Raw genomic sequence first — 27123 nt, 5'->3', positions numbered from 1 at the left:
TCTGACTGGTGGGTTAAAACTCATCATTTAAAAGGCAGAAGATTATTTAATCTGTAGCAGTAAGCAGCGATACTTCAATCACCAAATGTAATTACATTTAAATGAAATTTAATCAAAATTTTCAGGCAGTAGTAATGATCAGATTTCTTCATTGTTGCATTGTTGTAATTTAGACACGTGTACACACTGTCTTTGCATCACTAACAGTCAATCAAAATTCACTAATAAAATCTAGAATAATTTAACTTATTTATATATTATTTATTTATTTGTGTGTATTTATTAAAAATACACACACACACACATACAGACCCTGTGTGTGTGTAAAGAAAGATTAGTGCTGGTGGGACTGAATTTATGTGACACATTAGCAAACAAAAATGACAAATATTTAAGAAGATCTAAAAACAGTATATTAAAATGCAAGCAAATACAACAACAACAGTAATAATAATAATTCACTAATAAAATATAGATGATGATGATGATAATAATAATAATAATAATAATAATAATTATTATTATTATTATTATTATTATTATTATTATTATTATTAGCAGTAGTAGTAGTAGTAGTATTATAAATTGCTCCCCTTTTCCTTTACTTGTCCAGTGTATGTCTAGATGTGCTCGCCTCTTGCAAATAATTTATTGACTTGTTTAGCTAATGACTCAGTATATGTAATGAATGGGGCCCTGTATTTTTATTATTATTATTTCTTTATTTACTGATGATAATGTCAGTCTTTACTGATTTCATTCTCATTTACTTACACAAACACACATGATCATGCATGTTTACCCACCAACCCACAGTACTGCTTTTTTTCCATTAATGCACTTTTACTATGTATCTTGTACATAGTAACAGTACATATATTATACATTTTGAATCTCATTTGTGAATATAGTGTTATTTAATGCAAACCATCATGGTTACATAAAATAAAATACAGGGAGAATTGTAAAATGTAAGGCATGTGTAATTTATTTACACTCATGTCTGTAGTTGTTATTTTGCCCAAGGACCTGTAGCGTTGGCCTGTTACGGAAATATTTTATGACTCACTGACGGGAAATATTCAGTTTTACAAGGCCTCCCTGTGAACTACTTTGGGGGATTTTGTGTGTGTGTGCAGTTTTGTCCTTCTCATCTTAACCTCCTCTGACAGATGTTGCACACACGCACGAAGACATCCACCGTGATTCCCATAAACACTGCGCACACACATACGGAGAACAAATAAACCTGTAAAGCTCTAAAAGGCTTTGAGGTAAAGTTAATGAGTTATTGTGTGTGTGTTTGTGAGTGCGGTAGGGGATGAAGTGTGTCAGCAAGGTAGTCATATTGTGTGTTTACTGTGTGTCATGTGTTCTTACATTGTACATAAAATTGGTGACACACCGCACGCTCACAGCAACAACATGAGAGAACGGTCTGTACTTGTTAGCTCTTTCACCTCCTATCAGACTTCTATAGGGCGGAGAACCAAATCACAGCTAATCCTAACAGACCTGCTTATCAAGGTGCACTAATTGTAAACTTTAGAGGCAAATCTAAGGGGGGGGGGGGGGGGGGGGAGTTACAGTTATTTTGAAGGGTTAAATTAGCTACAAAGTCTAAAAACCTGGCTGTAAATATCTTTATTTTATTGCTGAAGCTGGAAATTTTAACAGAACTGACGTGCTCAGAGAAGATCTGACACGTAAGCTTCGGCTTCACTTTTAAGTTCTCCGCTTGGTTAAGGTCAAAGATGTGAAGTGGACAGAAAGTGTCTGAGAGAACAGCTTACTATGAACAAATAAAGATTCTTTTTTTTAGTTACAACTATACTCGTTGTAGTTTCTGACTTCACTGACTAATTTTTTGGCTTAAACTAAATGCTCTTCAGTCTTTCTTTTAAGTTAGGGCTTGTTGTTCTTGAACTAAAACATTGATGTTATTTGTTTGTTGTGAAATTTGTGAAATTAAATGTCAGGGCATCACTGCAGTCAGCAGGATTTGTCATTTTGATGTTTTAAATGCTAGTGCCAAATGTCACAAATATCCCTCAATAACTTAAAACGTGTTTCTCTCTGTCTGTGTAGTTTTTGCACTCTGGTCGAATCAGCGAGGCTCACTGAATGAATCTGAACATAGAAGCACATTTAGAAATGAAATTTAAAGATAGCCTGAATACAAACGAGAACTATCTGTCTGGATTTGTGCCACCGAATCTCTAATCAATACACTAATGGTAGATGGTGTGCCACGTTAGACAAACAAAACACGAGAGTCAATAGTGTTCCTGTAGCACATTACCGATAAGCTAAAATAAACATGTTTAAAGATGCAGGGTGAAAAAAACCCAAAAAACTGGGTTTTTTAAAAGCCATTGCTGAAGTAGAAAAAAGAAAGCACAGCTGGAAGAGGCAGACAAGATTTTTCATTAGCACCTCCAGCCGTGAAATTAAACTGCTGCAAAAGCTGATTTATATGTGCTGTAGGAACATCAGAGAAATATTGTATCTGCTTTAATGTGAGACTTTCTCACAGATATCCAAGTCAGCGACATGTGATTATAATTTCTCTGTAACTCTGGTGCATAAAGCAAAACTAGGTTACAGCTGGAAGTGATGAACTTAAATTCAAAATTTATAGTTTCTACAAAAGCGTTTTAAATTTGTGACATTTAGCTTTTATTGCATAACTCAATAAATAAATAAACTTTGTTTGAGTGTGTTTGAACATAATGGTCTCGTTCATATTCTAATACCGACACAAAAACATACGACCGGGGCCCTGTCACAGCAAAGTTACAAAGAATATTATGAACATGTTACATTTATGTTATTAAAAATATTTCATTTGGTAACAAAGTAACCACAATCTTAGTCACTTTAGCAAAAAGCATTGTATTTATGTTTGTTTTGAGACAGAAATTAGGACTAGTTACTAGGGGTGCAACGATATTCGTATAGATATTGAACCGTTTGATACAGTGCTTTCGGTTCGGTACGCATATGTATCGAACAATACAAAATTTGTAATTTATTTTATCAACTTTCCTTCTGACGATGCTGTCTGTGTTGAGCGCTCAGTGAATCTGCGTTCGACTACTCCGCCTAGGCTGCACTGTCGAGCGCAGATCCACTGAGCGGTCAACACAGACAGCATCGTCAGAAGGAAGAGCGCAGGGAAAGCTAGCGAGACAGAAGTTAAGCGCTCCTTGCAACATGGCAAATTGAACCTCCCCCGCCCTCATTCAGATCTGGCGTTTGGAATTATTTTGGTTTTCATGTGACGTACGACCCTGAAGGTAAGCGCGTCATGGACTAAAGTAAAACAGTATGTTGGATGTGCCACGCAATGCTTAATTACATGGGTGGGAATTAGTGTGTTAGCGCAGTTAGCTCGTTAACGTGTTGGCCGTCTAGCCCCATGCACGGGGCGATCAGGGGTAGCTCGTTAACGGAGATTTGCCGTGTTGTGGTGTTAAGGTCATTTCAACGAGATTAACCTGAAAGCACTAGTGGGAACACAACGAATATGACTGCACATTTACATCATCCTAGTGCAAAGACAAGTGGAAGCAGACAAAAACAACAAGCACGCATGCTACAAACTTTACCCGAGTAATTAGACAGCCGTTAGCACATGATTCTCCTTATGGGGACCTGATATGTTTAATATGCTGCTGAGAATATAGCCCAGAAGAAGCGTATAGTATAACTTTTATTTTGGAAAGAGACATTTCTCTGTAATAAACTCTCTTTTCCAAAGATGAGTGATTCCTCAATCAGATACAGGGCTCGCAAAATCGCTAGCCCGACGTCCCGGGGCTAGCGATTTTTCCAGTCGGGCTACCAAAATCTATCTCTGCCCTGCCCGTCGGGCTATTGTAGGAAGGAAAAATATATGTCAATGCTTTTGCATTCTTTCGGAAATGTAGCTGGGTAATTATGTCATTGGCATCGGTGAGCCACTGTCAATATGTGACATATTGAAATCGCGTTTGAATTTGCGCTTGTTTTTTGCTTTCACTTTGCAATCGCGCGAACTGTGTATAGAGAGCGACAGCACTGATTGGTGAGTGATGATAATTTGCACACCAATTCCTCTGACATCGTTTTATCAATCGTTAGCTTACTACGCAAACATGACAAGTGAAATCTCCCGCAGCAAGCTTAAACATGTGAGAGGTTGATCGCGCAGAGAATCGCTGAGCGTTATGTGAGTGCGTGTGTAAAAGCAGCAGGATATATATTTTAGTTCTGCTGGGCCAAATAAGACAGGTCAGGGTGAAGAAGTGACAGCCAAAGAAAAGCTTACCACAAAACGGAAAAGTTATGACAAATCAGACTATAAGGCAAAAAGAAAGTGCAGCTTTATGGTTTCATGGACAAAATAATTTCTGTGGCTGCGATATGATGAGCTATATAACCAGGGCTGCACATAAGTGGTCCGCAGGTGCGCATTCGCTGTCAAAATAAAAAACACGCACAAGGGTTAGGGTTAAATTTAAAAACTGTACTTTTGAATTAAAATATATATTTATAATTTTAATAAATGACAAATTAAAAAGGCATGAACATTTTTTTTTTGTATCGAAAAAATATCGAACCGTGACACCAAAGTATCGAACCGAACCGGACCGAACCGTGAATTTTGTGTATCGTTGCACCCCTACTAGTTACAGTTGCGATTGTGTGTGTGTTTATAAGAGTACTGTCCACCTTCTGATCTCGGATCATGTTCTGATATCGTTGACCCTAATAATGTGGGACTGCACTGAATTAAAAACAAATAATTCAATAAATCTGCATTCAGTGTTTAGCATTTGGGTTCACCTTTAAAAATGTCAAACTTATGGATAAAGATGTTTGTCTATTTGGCAGGTAGAAACATTAATCTGGACTAAGTCAAACCCAATGGATGAAAAAGTTATTGTTCAATTATTAACAATTGACAATTATTGTTCTGTCAGCAACTTAGGTTAGTCTGTTTTTCTAGTTGCTGATTGCATCAGTATAAAGTCATGCAGAGGAGAAATCCAGGGAGCCAATTAGAAGACAGTTGGCTTGAACAGAGAGTGGTGTTAAAGGGAGATAAGCGCAAACTTAGAGGCTCCATCAAAGCCATTGAGAACCTAACGAGTTAAAACTGTGAATCATGCAAAGATCCTCTATTAGAGTCTAGAATGAAAGTATGGAGCTGGGAATGGTACTAAGAGTTTCCCCTTGAGGAGCTTTTGTGTGGCAACTGTGATTTTTACTGATGAGCAGTTCTTAAACTACTTTATATTTTTGTAATATAAACTTATCAATTCAGAAAACAGGCTTTTTTGTCCTTTAAATGCTTTAAATTTTAAATTAAGTAAAGGTTTAAGACTCCACTTGGGCAAGAATTATAAAAACTATATTTAAATATGTATATATATATGAGTTGTCGATGTGGCAGGTAGGCTTAAGAAAGAGCCTGATTTTTTTCTAAATTATCATAACTCTGGCTCATTCTACTTCTGATTACTTTTAAAGAGAGAGATAAGTGATAAGCGCTGCCACTGCTGAACCTTCACCATATTTACTTATCAAGCATTTATTGACTTCCACTCAAGGCCTTCCCACATTTATATTACCTTCTGGGTAACCCATTTCTGTGAACACCAGCCTGCACAGTCCACACGAGGACTGAATGCTGGTCAGATGAGGTCATGTCTGCAACCCTTCGATCAGGCTGTCCAGTGGAATTCAAGTTGAGAGTTCAAGTATCATTGCCTAGTCAGGCTTTTTTTTCCAGAGCTGATGACAGTGGCCTGCCTGTGCTGGAAGAAAAACTGGCACAGTCACACCATGAAGGCTGAAGCCAGCCAATGCTGCTTCAGTCTGCAGCACAGGCCACGCTGCAGCCTCCCACAGAGAGACCCTGACATGATGATTAAAGTTCACTGGATTTGCTTTCCCTTTGTAATGTGGAAACTTTTTTTTGGCATGAACATGAGCCAAAAAAGCCAAACAAACACATCAGTTACAGCACTCATTGTATTGTTGACGCTGCTGATCAGGAAGGACCTGACCTGCCGACAAAAGCCGATTATAGCTTCTCTTCTTGTATAGCTTAAAGAGAGTGTTTCAGGGTTTTTCAGTGACGGTAAAGATGGAAACTGTTTCACATGAGCACAGGACACAATGAAAATGGAAACTATCACAGTCAGAAAAGAAATCGATGTTTAGCTTTGATTAGAAGTTTACATTCGTAGACATGGATGTCATGATAATTTTGAGCTTTTAATGAGTTTTTGAGGGTGAGATTGTTGTACAACAAACATCTTAAATTACTTTATGCTCCAGAGTACACATATGTACTCTGTCTATGATCTGGTGCAGTACATTTTATTTGTAATATTCAGTACATTTAAAATATAGTCATTAGAAATTTGCTGTATCACTACCATCAACACCTGCTTATTTCACCTAACAAACTCTTTAGAAAAAAGAATTACAAACTTGAGGAAACCACAGGTGAAGTTGCAACAAAACGCCCCTGAAGCAGCTGCAGCGACAGTGTTTGTTAGGTTGTGTGAAAGTGTCTGATTGCATGATGGAGGCAAGGTACACTGAGGTGGATTGATTCAGAAGAACTGATCCTACCATAGAGCAGGAATGTCAAAGTACAGCTGGAGACATGTCTTTAAAGGAAAACAAGAAAAGCTTGACAGCTTTTCTCGGTTTTTCCAGTTCATATAAAGGCACAGAATTCTTCTCGTGTAGGCTGCCTGTAAGCAAGCAACAGTGTTTTAACCCATTCAGTCCATGCATTTTGTTAGCTATATCTCCAATCCAGAGTTGTAGAGGGACTAGAGCCCATATGATCCTAATATGTTGAGTAATTGATTACTTTATTAATATTTGCACATTTGTGACTCCAGTAAGTGAACTAAATTGTACCTACGGTGAGCAAATTGTGGCCCAGGCTGTAAGTTGACATTTTGGCTTGCTATTTTGTGTCTTTGGCACAAAAAGTCTGAAAAGTACTGCTTTGCACTACCGTATATACATGTAGAGGAAATTCTTGTCAAGTTGTAAAAATCCCCCTGGTAGCATGTATACATATTTGCAAAGTGTAATGCAGCTGGAAACAGTTTAGTGATGTGTTATTAATAGCTGTAATATAATCAGAAGACAAAGGACACGACTTTAAATACAGTTTTTATCTGCCATGCTTAGGAGGAGAAATATGCATGTCTCTTTAACTTGTTCCTTTAAATATTTAAACCAGTTGCAGATAAGGCACAGTTGCAGATAACCAACTCTTGGCACTGGTCCTGCATCAGCGCAGCACAGCCGACACAGGAATAACAGTCTTTGCTGTTCTCCTCCAAAGCCCCCAAGAGCGTCATCTATCCCTGAAGTTTCTCTGCTGTCAACACGATAAGTCACGCTTGGCGATAAATCACGACGCAGATGTTCTGAGTTTATGTCGCGCTGATTCCTGTCAGTCTTGTGGGCTTAATGGTGAATAACATTACAGGAATCTGCACTGTAACTTTCCACTACATCCAGCCTCAGATCCTCTTTATGAAATCCACCTCCACTTGTTCTCTTTTTGTTTCATTTCCAAGTATTTTAATCCTGTTTCTGCTGTGAAACATACTCTGGATGGATTTACATGAAAATGTTTCCAAAGGTCAGGCTTAGTGCAGTTTACCAGTGATTATTTGAATCCACATCCAGATGTAGATCAAGGAATTAGATGTTAGATGGACTCTTTACAATTGTGTGATATTTTCTCATTGTTTATGCAGGGATTTTCAGCCTTGGCAGACGTACGTCTCTTACTTCTGTGTTGTTGCAGTATATCCCATAAGATAAGTAGTCCAAGGGTTGCTTTCGACACACAGGTAGAGACGCTCCTGTTACTTTGTACCTGTGTTAACACTAATTCAGTGAAAATACAAACTACAGACTGAGATTAGCTTCACTGGCTGCACTTTAGAAGGTGGAGATCACAAACATTAAACTTACCAAAACTTACTTTTTTATTTATTTATTTAAAAAAAATATATATATTTTTTTTACATCCAAGTGATCATATACTGACACTTGGTTTGGACTCCACATTGTAACACACTAGATCAAACTGTAGTGTCATTTTCAACATGTAGTTCAGTACGATGGAGTTCATCTGCAGAGCCTCCACATGCCATGTCACACATAGTTATAAAAGCATAAGCACATGCTGTAAAGCTGTCTACATGGTAAGCAAAGACACAAAAATGAAAGTAAAACATGTAAAAAAAAAAAAAAATACTAAGAGGAACAGAACATCCCATTTATACTTTCAATTTAAATTTCAGATATTTATCATTAAACAATTAAGTTTAAAACACTTCTGATAAAATTTATTTTACCTCTATTTAAACCTTCTTCTGATTTTTTTTTTATGAGACTGATAAGTGATAAGCCTTGGCACTGCTGAACTTTCCCACATTTACTTATCAGGCATTTATTTACTTTTTATCTCTGTGAGCCAGAAGCTCAGAATTTAGACTCCTCTAAATGCTCAGTTTTAGTCTTTTTATTTTTTTTTTTAAATTGGATTTTATTATGTCAGTGAGAGCGTACGTTCCTAATACAGTTAGCTTAGGTGTATAGCACAGAAGCCCCACACACCTGGTGGATAAACCTTCTGTCTTCAGCCAATCAGGGGAAGGTTTGTTTAGAGAGAGGAGAGGCGCTAAAACATCTTGTTTTAGACAGAAGAACTGTGTGAGAATCATGCACATCCACTTGAGTAGACTCATAGAGAGGATAAAAGACAGGCACAGCTTCCGAGGCTGATAATGTGTTAATAGTCCTCTCTGCTGAGTCATACTTGTTATTAATCTCTGTCTCTCTTCCACAGCATGTCCTTAATCCTGTCTTCCTTCTCTCACCCCAACCGGTCGCAGCAGATGGCCCCGCCCCTCCCTGAGCCTGGTTCTGCCGGAGGTTTCTTCCTGTTAAAAGGGAGTTTTTCCTTCCCACTGTCACCAAAGTGCTTGCTCATAGGGGGTCATATGATTGTTGGGGTTTTTTTTTTCTCTGTATGTATTATTGTTACCTTACAATATAAAGCGCCTTGAGGCGACTGTTGTTATGATTTGGCGCTATATAAATAAAATTGAATTGAATTGAACTGAATAAATGAATATTTTGAAAGCTTCTATCATTTTTACAGCCAGAAAGATGGATAAACCAGGTGATGGCTTTTTTTTTTTAGATAGCTGTTCTTTATTCTGAGCTTAAACCTACAAAAGATAAATAGCGAGACCGTTTACATTTTCTCTTTAAGTCTGATCTTTTGTCATATAATGATGAATAAAACGTTCTCTTTTTGTAGTTTTAAGAAAATGACATTTTAATTTTGGTGTTATTTTAATCTTAGTCGGTTTGGAGTGACTGAGAACATCTGCACACATCTGTCACACATACCACATGCGCTGCATCCCTGCTTATGTTTGCTTATGTAAACCCTACCCTCATAAATTTGTACCAGCTACATTATATAAGGCCCTCTGTACGAGTGCATGATGTCAGTGTCCCTGGTATTCAAATATGTATTGCAGAACACAGATTGATAAAACCTTATCATCCTCAAAGTTCATTCACATGCATTGAAATAGAAACACACATAAATTTAGCAACCTCTTTCAAACGAGTTTGACCCAGCTGTCCTTGTGTTACTGTCACATGTGCTGTGTATGGCGCCTCTGCACTCACATTAGACACAGAAGGAAAAAAAAAGTGTTTGCCTTTGTAATAAGAAAGGACTTTCTCTGAACATACTGGATGCATCATGTGACGTTTAGACTGGATAAGAGAGGCAAAGAGGGTGAGATGAAGCAAATGGGGTGGACGCTGCATGGACTGTGACTCCCTCTCCCGCCCTCACTGCTCTCCCTCTCCAGGGATCAGGCCCTGACTATATAACAGAGAGCCGAGCCCTCCTGAAATTCCCTAAGTCAGGCTCACTTGAAAAGACTTATAGGTTCCAGATTCACTTCTGGAAGTTGGCAGGGGTTCTTGAGACCTCCACAAAGTCTTGGAAATCAGAGAAGCCTCCAGGTTGAGGCTGAGCAACGTAGCCAAAGAGAAAGAAAGGACGATAAAAGCAAAGAATCTCCGTAGACTTACCAGCAAACACCCCGGTCCACTGGAAAGATGCAGAAGACAGGCTTCTTCACCCAAAAGAAAGCTGCAGCAGCACTGTGCATTGTCCTGTTAATGGTGGCTCAACAGGTGAGTGGAGTAAATTTAGTAATAACCACAGATGTGGTGTTAAATTTACCCTCTTCATTCTACCTTGTCATCAGGAAACACCCATAACCTGATTATGACTATAATTGTAATCCTGGGCAATTAGAACATGTAACTTTTGTTTTTATTCAATTGTTTTTCCAAGTGAGGAAAAACAAATCAGCTTAAAGTCCAATTTGCCTTTCTTTAAAGGATAGAGTGATAAGTTTGTTAGTCTATGGTTACATTAATAACCCTCTAATGTATTCATCTCTTATAAGTCTACCAGCAGCATCTTTCACTTCCATTAGTTTTGGATCTAAACCCTTTTTGTGAAAGTCTGCTTTGAATTTTCCCACTTTTCACATCAGGCATGATTTCACCTGTCAATGATACAAGATACTGGATATCACTGACATTTCACCATGTCTTGTCTAAACTCATATTTTCCTCTGTGGAGTGTCCATAGTTAAGAACTAAAGTGTAACTGAAAGGGTTTTCTCTCCTGCTGGTTGTGTTTGATCCTCTCTTTCTCTTGTTTCTGCCTTATTTGACTTCCTGTCAGAAAAAAAAGTTTTTCCTCCCCACGGTCACCAACACCAATGTCTTCAGTGTTCATATGAAGTCACTGAGTCACTAAATAGTTGATGAAGCTTATGTCTTCCCAGTGCTTTGAGTCAGAATACACTGGACTACATCAGCATCAGTCATCAGTGTGGTTCCTTTTAATGAAGATGTGTATACCTTTCTGTCCCATCTGTATTCCAGGTGTGTGCAGGTCCTTTGGTTTCACAGGATCAGTCCAGCTTCCTCCAGAGTGCAGATCTAAGGGGGTCAGATGTCGTCCACGCTCCAAGGAGGATAGCCCGGATGACCCCACTGTGGCGGATCATGAACAGTAAACCCTTCGGAGCATACTGCCAAAACAACTATGAATGCTCCACGGGCCTCTGCAGGTAACTGTGCTGGCAAAAGTGCAAAATAACCAGGCTGTGTAACAGCAGAAATGTTAATGTAGAAAGAAAAAAGGAAAAGTGGAGATTTTTGTTAAGTTCAAAAAATCCACTGGGCTGGTAAATCCTGCAAAATGAAACAGATCTTTTCTATGGCAGCTTGTATCTGCCACTCAATATATTTGTATTTTTTTCCTCAAAATTTCAAAATGTTATTTTTAATAACATGAACACTTAAATACACCTGATTGGAAATTTTGGCAGAAATAAGCTTTCATACTTTGTTAACATCTGCTTGTGTTTCGTTTTAGGGCAGGACACTGCTCCACGATGAACCGTTCGGCATCGCAGCCGGTGAACTATTAGACGTCCGAGGACACAACCAGCATGTTCATCCTGACGGGTTCTGATAACTGGGAGATCAGCTTACCCAGGCTTCTTCTTCTTCTTCTCCTTCTTTTACTTCTTTATTTTAAATCAGAATTTGTATTTATTTTCCAGTAAAATTATATCTAAACAATTTTTTAAATGCACCTGTCAGGCAGCTATTGCCCCACCTGATGCATTTCAAATTGGGAATTGCATTTGATGACAGTTTAACCACACAGAAAGTTGTATTTCTGCAACTATTGAGCTTTTTTTTTGTTATTATCTCTGTGTCCTACTAGTTACCCTGGCCTTGAACTTATCCCACAGCTGATATAGCGGCGCTCGATAACAGCGTTTCATTTAAAACCCGTTCCTTCAGAAATATCATAAAACAGTGAAACTTTTTTAAAGGACATTTGTAATTCTGTAACTCTGAGCAGATGCGTAATTTCCACATTTTTATGACTGAGATGTAATTGGTCGTGTTTTCTAGGGTGTGATAAACTCGGATTTTTAATGATACGACTTTATCAGAAGTAAATGTAACAAGGAGCTGTGCAGCAATGCCTTCTACAAACTCCTCACCCTTACTTTTATTTAATACTCGCAGTCATAATTTCTGTCCCCTTAATAATTGGACCAGCCTAGTTTAGTCCAAGGTTAAGTTAAAAGGTAAAATGTAAATGAAGGATAGAGAACAAATGACGTGGAGCTGACCTTTGGCCTTTGATCACTACTTACTGTTGGGCGTTTTACATAAAGCAAAGTTTTAGAAATCTTAAAAATATGAATGAATATGAATATGAATGAAGTTGCGGAAATGGCATAAAAGGTGATGGTATAAAAACTGAGAAGAGGTGGAGCAATGTCGTTATGGATTTACGATAAAAGTTATTTAAAGTACACTCAGGTTCTTGACAAAAGGTTCAAACACAGTTGGATTAACTAACAGTATCTGTAATGCTGATTCTGGTATTTTATTTATTTTATCTTTTTTTAAAATGTCAAAATGTGCCCATTTTCATTTACTATTTTAAACTCAGTTTAGGATATTTCACTTTTTTGTTTTGTCCCATAACTCTTTGGGGTTTTTTGTTTTGCTTTTTTTTTTAAAAAAAATAAAATAAAATTAAAGCAGGAACGTTATGACATCTACATGCTCAAACAATCTTAAATCTGCAAAGTCTCAAAGTTGAGCTACCTGATGGGCTGAGTGTACAAATACTGGGAACAGATTCCTCACTATGAGCTGCACAGCCTTGTTTTTTATTTGCACATCTATGAAATCCTGAAATTTAAGAGGCGGTTGCAGCTTTAGCTTCAACTCACCTGCAGTTTACTTCATGCACACAGCAGGTGCTTGCTGATATTTTGTACACTCAGGTTGCACTTTTAAACCCAAATTATCTTTGTACTGTGTATTGCTTACTGTACTGTTTTACTTGCATCTGAAGGGCCGGAGATGAAGTGAAATAAAAGCATCGGACAAAAGAATCAGTGACTCAAACATGTACTTTTGTACGCCGTTGCTTCGTGTCTTCTCATATACCTTTCACCTGGGACATAATGTGGACAAAGCTGACATTTGAATCCAAGGTAAACAAATGAATCTGCTGCCAGTGTTCAAAAGTCAAACAGCTGCTGGTGCACAGATATTCAGTCTTTCACAACGAGAGAAGCCAGCCAAGCGTGTGAGTGGGTGTAGGAGATAAGTCGTGTTCATTTAAGAGGAATGACGCCTCCTGAAGGAGTTTTCCACATCTTAAGAAAATCTGCAGAGTCATCAGAAATGTCTGTTTGCATGTTTGTCTGCACATTCCTGCTGAATTCACTGACAAGAAAACAGAATAGATGGTAATCCAAACTCTTATTTGTCTTTGTAAAAAGTGCAAGTACAGGTACTGGATCCAAGTCCTTTAACAAGGATTGCCTTACCTTTTCAGACATTTTGTTTGACCTTTACTGTTTCGATAGGAGTTAAGAAGGGAAGGAGCAACTAAGTGCTGATAATACACTTGATTAAGCATTTGTCAGAAAGTCTGAGCGCCTCTATAAAAAATCAGAACTTCTGGAAGTTTCCTCGCCTGGAACATTCAAGTGTGTTTTAACACCATGATGCAATTTCACAAACTGTGCAACATCTCGGACTCTACAGGCTTCAACTAGTTAAAAGTTCAAGTTCATGACAGTATTGTTAGAAAAAGCTTGAACAAGTATGATTTGTGTAGAAGGGTTGCGAGGAGAAAGCCTCTTCTCTCTAAACAAGGCAGCAAGGTTCAAGTTTACAAAACCGCATCTGAACAAATCAGAAGACTTCTGAAACAATGTCATTTGAATGATGATGGCTGTAGCCAGGGGCGATTCTAGGATCAGAACTTTGGGGGTGCTGAGCACCCAGAGAGCTGCCCAGCCAGGCAAGGTAAACTTTATTCATCACGATGAGCCTTCTTCCCTGTCTCTGTCAGTCCCTGCATCCCTAAATGTCTCCAGTTGTCCCGAGTTCCCTCTGTTCCTCCCTGTCCTCATCGTCTGTTGTCTTCATCTCCATTATCAGTCATCATAATTTTACCATCTCTGTGCAAGTCTGCAAATTTCTTTATTAAATCATAAGATTCTTAAATTCATCAAGTCTCTCTGTGCCTGGGTCCTCATCACAAAACATGACATCACTGTTTTGTACATTTTAACACAATTTAATCCCACATTTGTGCAAGAAAAGCAAAACAATTTTTTGACCAGTCTGTAACAAAACCATCAAATCTGATAAAGGTTATTTAAATGCTGCAAAAGAAGAATGGATTGGAATTAAAAAAAAAAAAACTGATGATGAAAATGATTCTCATAGTGAGTAAAAAGTAAACTGAGTGCATTTTTTGGACAGAGATTCACTTTTAAAGTGTATGTATAATATAATACAGATATATAAAAAAATACACTCCAAAAATAGAGTCCTTGAAATATACAAAATATTATTAAAAAATTAAAATAAAATGAGACACCTTGGCCTTTGGTACAATGTATGAAAATATGTTTAGTGCAGATACTACCATGGCTCTGCAGATTTTTTCTTTTCTTTTATCCCATGTCGCCTCACCTTGAGGTTGGCAAATCTGTCTATCACATTTTGGTCGTCAAGTCTCTCAAGCATCTCTTTCTCAACTGACATCACAGCCAGGTGCTGGAGTCTGCTTTGACCCATGGTCCTTCTCAGCCAGGTATGGAGCTGACTCAAGACACTAAAATACCTCTCACAGCTACAGCTGCTAACTGGGTTTGTTAGGGCAACCTGAATAACAGTTTTCAGTGTGGGGAAGATCTGATTATCCAGAAGATTGTACAATGTTAACATATCTGGGATGGCACCAGCCTCACTCTTGAGCTTCAAAAAGTCTTTGGCAACCGTGACTTCCTCTGACTGAAGCTCAATATGGTAATGCAGTGCCAGGGCTGACAACCCAGTTTGTTTTGCAGATTCTGTATAGCAGCTTTAATATAGGGAGAACACAACTTCCAGATTGTACGAGTAAAATTAGTTTTGTTTTTTTTCTTTGCCAGTTTAAAAGTTTCTGTTGTGCCTGTCACTGTCCCCTTTTTGTTTTCTTACCTGGTTCTTCCTGACCTTGTACTTTCCCATCTTTCCTCTCTCCCTCTTTGGACTGACAAGACAATCATACACAAATAGATTGTATTCAATTAGATTAAAAAATACTATTAAGATCACTAATAAAAAAGTCCTCTCTCAGTGTACTTTCAACCAAAAGGCAAATAACCAAACCACATAAAAGATATAAATACTGAAACACTGATCCAACATTATCCTTTATTGACGGATCATTTGATTTTACACTTTTACCTGAATGTGGCTCCTTTTTTGAAAAACTTCCTCATATCCATTATGAACCTGGCTGTCTCTGTACACACACACACACACACACCAGCAGTTATAAGGTTAATGGGAATCCAGTCAGTTAGCTAGTTAGTACCTTGGGTTTAAAATCGGCACATATGACAAAATAACCAGTTTCTCTCATTACATTTCAAACAGTTGTAGCAACAGTGGTGACAACAGCAGGCTATGGACAATGTTAAGTTTTAGGTTTTAAATAGGCTGTATACATTTCAATGAGATTAACAGGATGGTCAAATATCGCTGATTTTACTACAGAGCAGGACGGATTGTAGAGTAGCAAACATAGTCGGAAAACAAGTTTTCAATACTGCAGGTTACCTGGTGTAATGTTTTTCGGCTAAAAAGAAACATGGTCTGACTCCTACCTAACTATATAAAGAGTAACTCAAGGTTAAATGCAGCTAATATGACCTGTTTTAAGCCAGGTACCCACATCTCCGCTCTGCTGCGTCTCAGCCACCATCGCTCTGGCAGCAACGGTGCTAGAGCCAGAGCAGGGGAGAGGCGAGCTGGAACAAACCATTTTGGGAGGGGGGGTTATCTATACTTTTGTTGTTAAAATGTTCCATCTCAATTAAGTACTGTATGCTTTTTGTATTTTTAGTAGTGTGTCCCACAAACAGCAAATATTTTCAAAAAAAGTAAGAAATCTTTGGGGGTGCTTTGAATGGGCTAAAATAGCCCCTGGCTGTAGCTCAGGTGGTGGAACAGGTCGCCTACTAATCGGAAGGTTGGTGGTTTGATCCTTGTCTGCTCCCGTCTGCAAGCCAAATATCCTTGGGCAAGACACTAACCCCAAGTTACTCTCCGATTCATCCATTGGAATATAAATGGGTGAAATCTGTGTAAACCGCCTTGACTGCTCAGAGCAGAAAAGCACCATATAAGAACCATGATACCAAAGTATTCTAGAGTCAAATATGAGGCCATCTGTCTGACAACGTCCCAAGCAAATCTACAACAGGATGGCTGAAAAAGAAAAGACAGTGGTGCAATGTCCAGACATCAACCTGTGCATTAACAAATGTCCACACACCTCAATGTGCAGAAGCAATGCTGTAAAGAAGAGTGAGACAAAACTTCTCCAAAGGTGAGAGACTGAAGAAGTCATGCAGAAAACGATGGCAATGCTAAAAAGTGGTTCTACAAGCTACTGTATAAAGCGGCATATTCAGCTTTTGTCACAGGACTGTATAAAAGATGGATGTAGGTACCGTGACATCATCCACTGGGTTGGGAAGTCTGAAACTAAAGAAAAGCAATTTGTCAATCACAAGTTTTTACCCTGGATAATCCTCCTATTAGACTCTAAAATCAACCAAAATTTACAAAATGGACTTAATGCTTTGAGAACGTCGTGAAATAAGTGAATAAATCAACCAGGCAGAGGTCTACTCAGGGTCAGCAACCAAGACGCTTACATTTCAAAAAAAAGTGTGGAGAGTGGAAACCCAGCGTTGTCTTTGTCCATGACTGATGTTCATTGGTGCAGTGTTGGAGTGTTGGCCATATAGAGTGCGGTATGAGCCATAAAATTGTGCTCACTGGGGTAAATCTGTGTGATTAAATCCTATAATTGGGTATGTTTGTTGATAGGAAGCAATACTGCCAGAATAAAACATCTGAGTTGTTTTAGAAACAGACTCCATCAAACAGATTGCTGGCACATGAGTGCAACACTTACAGCTGAAATGTATTCATGTTTTTGGCAAACAATGAAGAACAAGAGAATTTATCACCAAGTATTGGCATCAAGTTTTTTCAAATCACATCTGGTTTCGCTGTGTTTAATTAATCACATAATTCAGCGAGCAAGCTGAACAGATGACTAAGATGGAGAAAAGAAAAAAAAGTGGTTTACGTGAAATAGAAACTTTCACTGACCATAATTTGCTTAACCACAGAGACAGATTCATGCCTGGCATCGGACAAGTGATCGGTCTGCATGTTCAGGCCTGCTGAGTGCAGTCCCTGTTTATCCTTGTCCGTTTGCTTTCCACATACATGTAACCAGCCACACTTTGAACTGTAAACACCATGTTTTTTTTTTTTTAAAGTTCAGCAGCACTTAACATACTTAATTTATCTGATTGAATATTTTCTCTTTTGAGGCCGTTTTATTTCAGGTAAAAAAAAAACAAGATCCTGTGCTTAAACCATTTATAACTCTTCTCAAATTAACTAAACCTTTCAGCAGAATTTGAAGAAATTACATCAATGATGTTATGGTTATGTCTAATTCACTACATTCACTCACCTGATACCTTTTTTTTGGTATACCTTATTAGTATTTGGTTGGATGCCCCTTTTTGCTTTAATTCTTGGTGACACCGATTCATTAAGGTACTGAAACTCCTCAGAGATTTTGGTCCATATTGAAAGGACAGTATCGCACAGATTTGCTGGCTGGACATCCACGATGTGAATCTTTGGTCTCACCACATCCCAAATGTGCCCAGTGACTGTGGAGGCCATTTGAGTACAGAACTTGAAACTAGTTTGAGATTATCTGAGTTTTGTGACACTGTGTTATCCTGCTGGAAGCATCTATCAGGAGGTGGTCATGGATATGGTTAGCAACAATACTTGGGCTATGGTGTTGAAAAGATGCTAAGGAGCCATAAATATTCCACACCACCACAAGCAGTTCTGCATTTGGCTAGGGTCAGTGTCACTACTGGTAGCATGAGGCGATATATGGACTCTACAGTGGGTGCACAGATAGTCCAACTCCTTGACGATGGCACATCAACACATGCCTTTGCCAGTGTCTCCAAGCAAACTCTGAGGAGCATGGAGGAGATTCCAGGAGACAGACAGGTACTCTAGGAGAGCTGGACAATGTCAAAGAAAGTACTTAACCCATCAGCAGGACCGGTATCTGCTCCATTGTGCAAGGAGGAACAGGGTAAGTACTGCCAGAGCTACAAAATGACCTCCAGCAGGACACGCGTGTGAATGTTTTTGATTGTTTGGTCAGAAACATGAGTTCATGAGGGTGGCCTGAGGGCTCGGTGTCCTCTTGCGGGCCCTGACCTCACTGCCGGTCAATGTGGAGTTCGATCTGCCACTGAGTACATTATGTTTTAGTCCATCCGACGGTGCCAGGTTGCACCTCAGACTGTCCAGGAGCTCGGTGATGTCCTGGTCCAGATCTGGGAGAATCCCCCATGACACCAGCTGTCATCTCAGGAGCATTTCCTGACATTGTCAGGCATGTTGACCATACAAGCTACTGAGTACCCCTAATTACATTTAATAAGAATGGACTAAGCCTGCCTCATTATTTTTCACTTTGATTTTTGAGGTGTCTTTGAATTCAGCCCTCACAGTTTGGTTATTTACTTGCCATTAAACTTTTTGGCATCCTTTCAATTTCAACACTTCCTTACTGCTTCCCTGTTCCTTTATTTTTTGGTTTGAGCAGCATATTCATATATATGAAGTTAAACCAACAAAGCACATCTAACAGGCCTGAAAGTTCAGGCAACTGTAAGATGGAGAGAGCACTTTGAAAAGTTTAAAAAGACCTACCCAGTAACATGACTGATTAAAAACACTCATAACTGATTTTGATTATTTTATTACAGAATTAGTTTCAAAAACAAAAAACAGTCAACCACTGGCTTGCTCATCGATACTCGTTCTGATACGATCGGCTGTAGTTCACGTGGAGTGTGCTGGAACGCCACAAAATGACTGACGTCAGCTGATTACTGGACATTTAAACAGGAGGCACGATCAGGTATGTTCTTCAATAACCTTAATAATTTATTCCAAATTTGCCGTCAATATCGTAAACAATGAACCATCGAAGAGCCAACAGACAAAATGTGTTCAAGTTTAACTGCAATTAATCTAAAAACAGAAACAAAATTACAGTTTCAGCAATCAGATGAGAAGATTAAGGCAAAGAAACGCATTAATACACTACATGCTGAAGAAAACGTTCTGAGAAATTAATTCAATTCATTTATAACTTTAAATAAAACAGCACTCCTGAAGTTTCAGTCACACAAACTTCTAGACTCAAAATACAACCATGTTAAGGCATCATGGCCTCTTTAAGACACCTACCTACAGGAGCTGACTTCAATTAACGGTTTAGACCTAAAAAAATAAATACTACTTTTTTGTTTGCTTTCCATTTGTAATACACCGTACAAGCACACAGGACTGGAGGCATACGAAGACGGGTGAGTCTTAGAGATTGAGCGACCAGGTGAGGTAATAAATTAGGAAACGTTAGAAGATTAATTTGAAATTTACGAACTTCATGTTTAAGTTACGCAGGGAACAGTGGTTGGAGGTGAAAATGTTTAAGGTAGTGATGAGCGCAAGAAAAAAAAAAAAAAGGGAAAACTGTATTTTCTGGCCATGTTGATTATAGCTGGGATACATTTACATTCATTTCCACCGAGTAAATTAGCATATTTGGCTCATTTTTCCCCATAAATAGATGAAAAAATGAGCAGGGGGTGGAAATTAACTGCTTTAACTCATTCCCCCTTTGAGAACTACTACGGATAACCCTCGTTTCTCTTGTCTAAACTTAGTTTCTGTCATATTTCCTTCAGAACAAAATGACTGGGTGTGCATCAGAAGGTAGTGGGTAGCTTACTAGAGCCACCTCTGGAAAACCAAATGTGCATTAATCCGCAGCTGAAAATAGTTCCCAACAAAAAGATGCATTATTTACCACAGTTTTAGTAACATTTGCTAATAACTACTGTTCTATGATATTTTAGGAAATGTATTTAAATATTTGGCCAATGTTTATTTTGCATTAACACTGAAAGTTTAAGTACGGTGCACAAATTTAAAGCTTATGAAACAAGACGAAGAAATCCAATTTTAAACTAGTGGATGATGTGAATTTATACTAGTTAAAATACTTCAGCTCTGGCAAGGGGTTAATCAAAATTGCTGATTTCAAATTTCACTTTTACTCTTCCTCCTCCTAACGTTTGCCATTAGAAGTGAATATCTGTGGATTTCCATCACAGCTTTTTTCAGGTGAGTAACACGAGGCATTTGAACGCACTGCCAGACTTAAAGTAGGGAACTGCTGGTGATTACTGAGAATAAAAGAAACACAGGAAGTCACCACCCTGAAAAGAGGAACAGACGAGGCTAGCTAACGTGGCTGCTACAGTTTGTGCAGCATTCTGTTGCTTCGGTACGAGCAATGGTTGAAGACGACGAATCTTCACGTAAAACTTACAAATGCATCAGCTGATCTATCATCTGCATTAACACACGTGTGGTGACAACACGAAGCGAGGCTGTTACGTTAGTTTATGTAGTAAAAAAACAAAAACAAAACAAAAAACCCAACTAAGTGTTGCACCATCTTGTCTTCTCACTGTACGGCACACGAGCCGCTGGGCAGGAAGTCCTGCACGTACACCGCCACAGCCTTTGTGAGGTAGGTCATGCTCCCGAAGCGGCCGCTGGGGGCGCTGTCATACAGCAGCCTGCATATTCCTGTGGACGGATCCCTCTCCAGGATGTGCTCCTCTGCTCCAAGGTCCCTCTGCAGAACAATGGAAGAAGAACAACCTGCTTTAGCTGATGACAGGGATATGGACGCTGGAAGTTTAGAGCGACTGCTGACCTGGTCCTTGTCGAACATGTCGTTGGCCAGGTGGACGATCTTCTCCACATGGATTATAGAGCCGATGCTCTGGATGTCCACGTCAGCCAACATGGTGAGGACCAAGATGGCCTCCACCAGCAGCTGTCGGTACTCAGGCTGAGGGACTCTGTTCAGGACAGTCTCCACATGGACAGAGAACTTTATCTCCCCTGGGGTCATCTGGAGAAGGTGGAAGGTTATAGTTTTTATTTTATGCGTAGTTTGTAAAATTATTTAATTTTAAGGTTTTTCTGTTTAGTTTTTAAGTTTGGTTTCAGTTAGTTGGATAATTTCAGTTCTTTTTGTTTTTTATTTTAGTTTTTATTACTGTAAAATATTGGATCAAACGTTTCGTTTTTATTCCTGGTTAACCAGGATGTTTTTTCACACCTAATTTTAGTTTTGAATTTAGTTTTAATTTTAATGATCTTGGTGAGTAGATGAACAATAGACATGTCTGTAAAGAGAGTTTCTTTAAACGTTACAGATAAAAAAGGTGATTTTTGTTTTTTGCATTTATGCATAGTTTAAAACCTCTAAATAGCTATCAATGGAACAAAAAATTACAACTTTAAATGATAAAATTGTAGAAACAATCTTAATTACTAGCAAATAACAGAACAGAGGTTTTTGCTTTTGGCTGTTTGACTGTGGCTGACCTGACTGACAACGCTGCAGACTGATGAAAGTTTTACTTACATTTTGAGGGGGAAGTAAGAAGAAGAAGAGGTAAGTAGGCTAGCTAAAATGAGACTCACGTATACAAGTAAAATGAACCAAAAATAAGCTAAAACTAAATATATTCAAACTTAAAAGAGTGAAAAAATATTTCAACATATATTTTTGGTTTTCGTAAGTGGTCACAATATACAGGAGCGATAACCCTGATGCAAATATACAAAGCACTAAATGCAGATTCTCCTCACTTATTTTTATTATTAATACTATTTTTTTATGTTGTTTTAAATTTATCATTTAAAGTTATAGTTTTTGTTTGTTTTGTTCTATTCACGGCTTTATGAAGGTTTTAAACTAAAGCGTAAATGCAAAAGAAAAAAAAAATCACCTTTTTTAACTGTTAAGTTTAAGTAAACTCTGAATTGTGAAGGTGACTAATATTTTAACAGTCGTTAAGATTTATTAGAACTAAAATAAAAACTAAAACTAGGTGTGAAAAAACATTCGTTTCCAGATTTCAAGAGAATTCCTTGTGCAACATCATTCAAATGTTTGCTGATCAAAGCATTAGCGTCTTAACAAAAAACACAATATATTACTCAGTATCGGTAAAATTCAGGATTAAATAGAGTCAAGGTTTTTCATGCAAAGTGTAGTAGCAGTAAAAAAAATTGAAGGATTTTTAGGAATTTGATGTCATTTGGCAAATACCCCAGATTTTTCCCAAATACCCAACGTAGCATTTAAATGATAAGAAGACAGGTTTAAAAAAAAAAATAGAAAATACTAAAGCAGTAAAATTTCTCTCTCAGTTTCGTGTGAAGTGTGTAATCAGACATCACCTCTCTGGTGGTTGAAGATGGAAGAACAAAGCCCTCAATGGACAGACCGTGGCACTGCAAGAAGCACATCAGTATCACCACAACTGCCACACAAGTCCAAGTGTGACAGAAACTTTTGGTTCATCTCGTCTTGTCACTTTACATTAAAGATGTTTTAAATTTAACCACATGAAGACTCACAACAGGAAACAATAATTATACGACAGGTTTAAAATGTAGAATGCAAATGTTTACTTATTAATCCAAGAAGTGAATAACATTAAAAACACACTAATGAGTAAATATACATCTGAGTCATAACTCACCTTCTGCAGGATCTTCCAGACTTTCTGGTAAAAGCCGACGGGCACTCGGTTCAGCGCCCCGTCCAGACGCCTCCTACGTAGCCACTGACCGTGTCTGGTATCCTTAGCAACCGGAATCTTGTCCGGGATGTCGAAGGATTCCATGGACGGCAGCCGGAACCTCTGAACAGATGGGAAGAGAAAAGTGGAGTCACTCGCTGTAACTGCGTTTATTCTGGAAGAACAGCGCCCTCTTCTTGTTTTGAGGCACAATGACACCAGCAGACTGCTAATCCACATCTGATGCAGTGGCTCGTGTTAGAGGGCCACTACAGGAAAACAAAAGAAAACAAACAAACAAAAACACCAAGTAAAAACAAAAAGCAGGAGAATAAGGCAAAACTTTACCCCAGACTCGATGCTTTCTACGTCCGGTGACTGCATGCTCTGAGAGGCAGAGAATAAAACATAAAAGAGGAGAAAGGAAAAAGAAAGCAAACAAACAAACAAAAAAAAAACTGACATGAAAATAATTCTGAAGAATTAAGGATCGGTAAAAGCCAGCAAGCATGAATAAAACCAGGGCGTCAAGTGGGAGAAATTCTGTTAGAAAACCACGAATCACAGCACAGCTCCACCCAATCTGCATCATACTGTAACAGCTGGTTGAAGATCGGCGAGATCTTACACACGAGACGGACCTGTGGGCTCCAAATATTTGAGGTTTTACAGAATCGACCACTGTGACATTTTCCTACAAAGCTTACTATAAATAATTCAGCTTAATTAACATAACTTTTCTTTTTCTTGTTTTAAATGGGAGTAAAATTAAATTTACAGTCAACTCTGATTGGTCAGAGAAGCATTGGTTAATAATAATAATCATAATTATTGATTAATCAACAATAATTATTACTGATTAACAATTATTGGCAAATCAGTATCTGAAGCTGTGGTTAGCTGCTTAGATGATTACAATTGCAATGCAGTTTACTTGTTGAGCAGCCACACATTAGAGTGTTAATCACTCAAACCACCCTGAATGCTCAGTTATCAGACTTTAATGTCGTTATCACCGTCACCTTCAGGGTGGACATCACAGATTGGTCGAGCTGAAAGGAAGAGAAGATCACAGATGGAGGCTTTAATTTAACTTCTGCCGAAACGTTTTCCATTCAGATTCCATGAGAGACGGGTCGAATCACCGACACCACCACCACCATCATTACCCCCCATAAGAGTGTGGCTGGTATCGTTTTCACCCTGTGAGTCTGATTGGGTTTTTAAGCATTATGGTAGGAATTGACTTGATCACACGGGGACAGAGGTTGCTAACTTTGTATCATAGTATAATTCCAGGTGTAGTTGAGCTCAAAGTAAAGGTTGAGTTTTAAGATGGGCGTGGCCTGATCAGAGTACAGGATTCAATATAACAGACTCACACAGCTGTGAGCGATACAGCCACGGAAGTTCAGGTTTGTAGTCAACATGACGACAATGATAATAACCAGCCAAGGTTTGATTCAGTTTGATCAGAAACGACCTACAGCTCCACTTCATTTGAATGAAGTGTGAACTGAAAATTACAATTATGAATTGAAATTTCAGCATCTAACTCTTCCTCACACTTTCTTTATCATCGTCACCTCAACTGAGTCGGTCAAAGACACCCTGCGGTCTGTCTGTAATAGACAAAAACACATTAAACAAAGGCCAGTTTTTAAATCTGCAACCCCAGCTTGCTCTTCCACAGCAAAGCCAAAAGCACATTCAAATCTTCCTCCTCAATACCAATGAAATCATCATCATCATCACCTCCTCAACTGGATCTGTCAAAGACAGCCCGGGTTCCTGGGTTAAAGATAAAAACATACGAGCAGAATTACAGCGGCTGCCTGAACCATCACAGCTTGTTGTTCCAGAGCTTTCAACTGTCTCTCACAGTCTTTATCCTCCGGGAGAATTTACACAGTGTTTAAATCAACTTTAAATACAAATACATGGAGGGTCAGTGAATTTAGGGTAGTTGAGTGATATAATTTAGGCTAACATATTACAGTGACATTGCAAATCTCATCTACAGATTAAGGATGAGAATTAATAAAAGTTTATGATAAGGGTCATTCTGTGAGGTTAACACCTGCTGGTGGTTTAAATGACCATTTAGCAAACTTTTGATGCAGAGAAGAGTGAATGTGATCAAACAGGAAGAAGTCACCCAAAATGGACACAATTATAGCAGGTGACTCTGACGATCCACAGATCAATAGTTTGGATCATTTTATTACCAAAAAGTTCTGGTGTAACAAGTTTGCAGTACACACCCTCAGTTTTAAAGCATCTACATTAAAGAATAGTGATATCAAACTCATCTCCCCTCATAGGTTAACTGCAGTCCCATCTGAACTAATGCGCAGCCCAACCACTGAAACTATTTCATTTCAAAGTCTATTTAAAGTTCATTTCTACTCCTTTTTTTTTATGGGGTCCCCATGATTCCTTTTGTACTTTAATATATTTTGATGGGAAGTGTATTTTATCAGGTAAAATAGACCCAACTTTAGTAATAGCCTATAAAGTTTACAGTTAAATGACTGATGTATTTTAGGTAATCTTAAGGAAAATAATGCATGTTCAAAAAATAAAACGACATTCATCAAGACTGGTGTCATTATGTGTACACTACAATTTAAGAATCATGGTGGAAAATCATATAATTTTTGTTTAACCCAAAAAAACAAAACAAAATAGCCATAAGTTTCTTTTGACTTAAGGATGTTTTGTTAGCTACTCTCCAAAATGTTGACAAAACTCATCTAAAACCTTTGACCGTCATCATGATGAAGACTGAGGAATGCAGCTGAAAGCTCTGGAGCAAATAAGCAGGCCTTGAGTTTTACAAATGAACAGCCTCCCTAATGATCGATCTGTTGAACTGATCGATCGGTGATGTTTACACGGAAGGTGAATTAACAGCTACAGGTAAAAAAACAAAAATAAAACAACAACAACTAATGAACAGATGTCATCACTGTAATAGGTAATATTCTTTCATGTGATCATCACCTTAAGTGTGTCCATCATGGATAACCTGCGATCCACCTGCAACACAAGGACCAGGTCGTGAATGAACGACTGAGCTGTTTTAACAGACATAATGATTCAAATCGATCGATAGTCTCGATCTTAAAGCCGACAATTTTCCATCAACGAGCCACCGCTCTCCTTCAGCACATGCTTTCAGCTCTCTATGAATTACTTCATGTCCCACCAGCACCTTCTTCCAGGTGAATTAGCACCTCATTTAAATCATTAACATCACCTTGCTCAGATCCGTCAAAGACAACCTTTGCTCCAGCTGCAAAAACACAAAAGTCAAGTTTGCCAAAAAAGCTCAACAATTTCAAAATAAGAGCCTCTCCTACCTCCATCTCCATCTCTGTTTAATGGGCTGCTGAGTTTACTCGTTTGATGACAGTCAAATGTTAAAGTTGACACTGTGTGTGTGTCTGAAGAAGCACTTTAAGATGAGCTTCCTATGTGGAGCAAGGTAACTGTAACCTCACAGTCATGGCATCCTACCATTTTCATGTCGCTCTTCAGTTTGCTGATGCCGGCTCTCTCGCTTTTAGTGGCTCCCACATTCCCGAGATGATGGATCGAGATGGCAGGACTGACGCCGGCATCCATCTCCCGAACTGTGTGGAGGATTGAGGAAGAAGAAACAAACAGGACAGGCACAGAGGGGAAAATAAATGGGAGTAAAGGTCAAACAGTGAACGTGTGGATTTTTGTTTAAAATGAAGTCTGGAAAAACAGATTAGGACAGCACACAGGGGCAAATACTCCCATGCTGACCAAGCAACTAAAATATATATATATAAACATTAACAATGATATCAATAGCAAGAATAAACAATCTAGAGAGGTCTTCTCTAGCAGTTAGTGGAACATCATGCGTGCAATGTTACAGTTTATCTGTGGAAATATGAGGCCTGTCAGTGGCTTACTTATTAAAAACTGTTGCCCACCCTTCTTCCACAGCATAATGAAACAGATTACTTTGGCTACACTCTTGTCAAAAGATTTCTCTCTTCATGTAACGACTGCCCCACCCAATCAGAAAGGTTCACCGTCATTGCAGATGAAGCAGCAGTGACTGCGTCAGAGTTGCAGCATATGACTGGTTCTC

At 38.5% G+C, this 27123-nt stretch overlaps 2 protein-coding genes across 13 annotated transcripts in view; one reads left to right on the top strand and one right to left on the bottom strand.

Moving 5' to 3' along the window:
* The first annotated feature begins 9862 nt into the window (after nucleotides 1-9862).
* leap2 (liver-expressed antimicrobial peptide 2) lies at nucleotides 9863-14189 on the top strand. The gene is made up of 3 exons (XM_084923651.1): nucleotides 9863-10260; nucleotides 11026-11213; nucleotides 11522-14189. Exons 1-3 carry the CDS (start codon nucleotides 10183-10185, stop codon nucleotides 11574-11576), a joined length of 321 nt encoding a protein of 106 aa, XP_084779777.1. The 5' UTR covers nucleotides 9863-10182; the 3' UTR covers nucleotides 11577-14189.
* A 4867-nt stretch (nucleotides 14190-19056) lies between these two features.
* The window catches only part of phka1a (phosphorylase kinase, alpha 1a (muscle)), a 34054-nt gene continuing 25987 nt past the window's right edge, over nucleotides 19057-27123 (bottom strand). For 2 of the 12 annotated variants that reach the window (XM_084923640.1, XM_084923645.1), the window contains exons 26-34: nucleotides 26514-26629; nucleotides 26254-26289; nucleotides 25998-26033; nucleotides 24578-24613; nucleotides 23340-23378; nucleotides 22953-23114; nucleotides 22648-22701; nucleotides 21107-21307; nucleotides 19057-21025 (exon numbers count right to left, since the gene is read on the bottom strand). In XM_084923640.1, coding sequence (XP_084779766.1) covers nucleotides 20852-21025; nucleotides 21107-21307; nucleotides 22648-22701; nucleotides 22953-23114; nucleotides 23340-23378; nucleotides 24578-24613; nucleotides 25998-26033; nucleotides 26254-26289; nucleotides 26514-26629 — 854 coding nt within the window. In that variant the 3' untranslated portion in view covers nucleotides 19057-20851. Of the gene's footprint in view, nucleotides 21026-21106; nucleotides 21308-22647; nucleotides 22702-22952; nucleotides 23115-23339; nucleotides 24783-25997; nucleotides 26034-26253; nucleotides 26290-26513; nucleotides 26630-27123 lie in introns of those variants that run through there. The other 10 variants (XM_084923649.1, XM_084923650.1, XM_084923641.1 and 7 more) reach the window with 10 other exon arrangements.

The sequence above is a fragment of the Perissodus microlepis genome, chromosome 3 (genome assembly GCF_051167445.1).
Source record: "Perissodus microlepis isolate ML-2025 ecotype Zambia chromosome 3, ASM5116744v1, whole genome shotgun sequence".
In the NCBI taxonomy this organism is placed as follows: Eukaryota; Metazoa; Chordata; class Actinopteri; order Cichliformes; family Cichlidae; genus Perissodus; species Perissodus microlepis.
Note: the sequence above shows the minus strand (reverse complement) of the source record. Positions and strands in the feature narration are given on the sequence as shown.

What these genes read in the sequence shown, in the direction of transcription:
- leap2 (XM_084923651.1), top strand. Translation starts at nt 10,183, where the DNA reads ATGCAGAAGACAGGCTTCTTCACCCAAAAGAAAGCTGCAGCAGCACTG. An exon ending in TGTTAATGGTGGCTCAACAG is followed by an intron (nt 10,261 to 11,025) that starts GTGAGTGGAGTA and finishes TCTGTATTCCAG; the next exon opens with GTGTGTGCAGGTCCTTTGGT. An exon ending in TGCTCCACGGGCCTCTGCAG is followed by an intron (nt 11,214 to 11,521) that starts GTAACTGTGCTG and finishes GTTTCGTTTTAG; the next exon opens with GGCAGGACACTGCTCCACGA.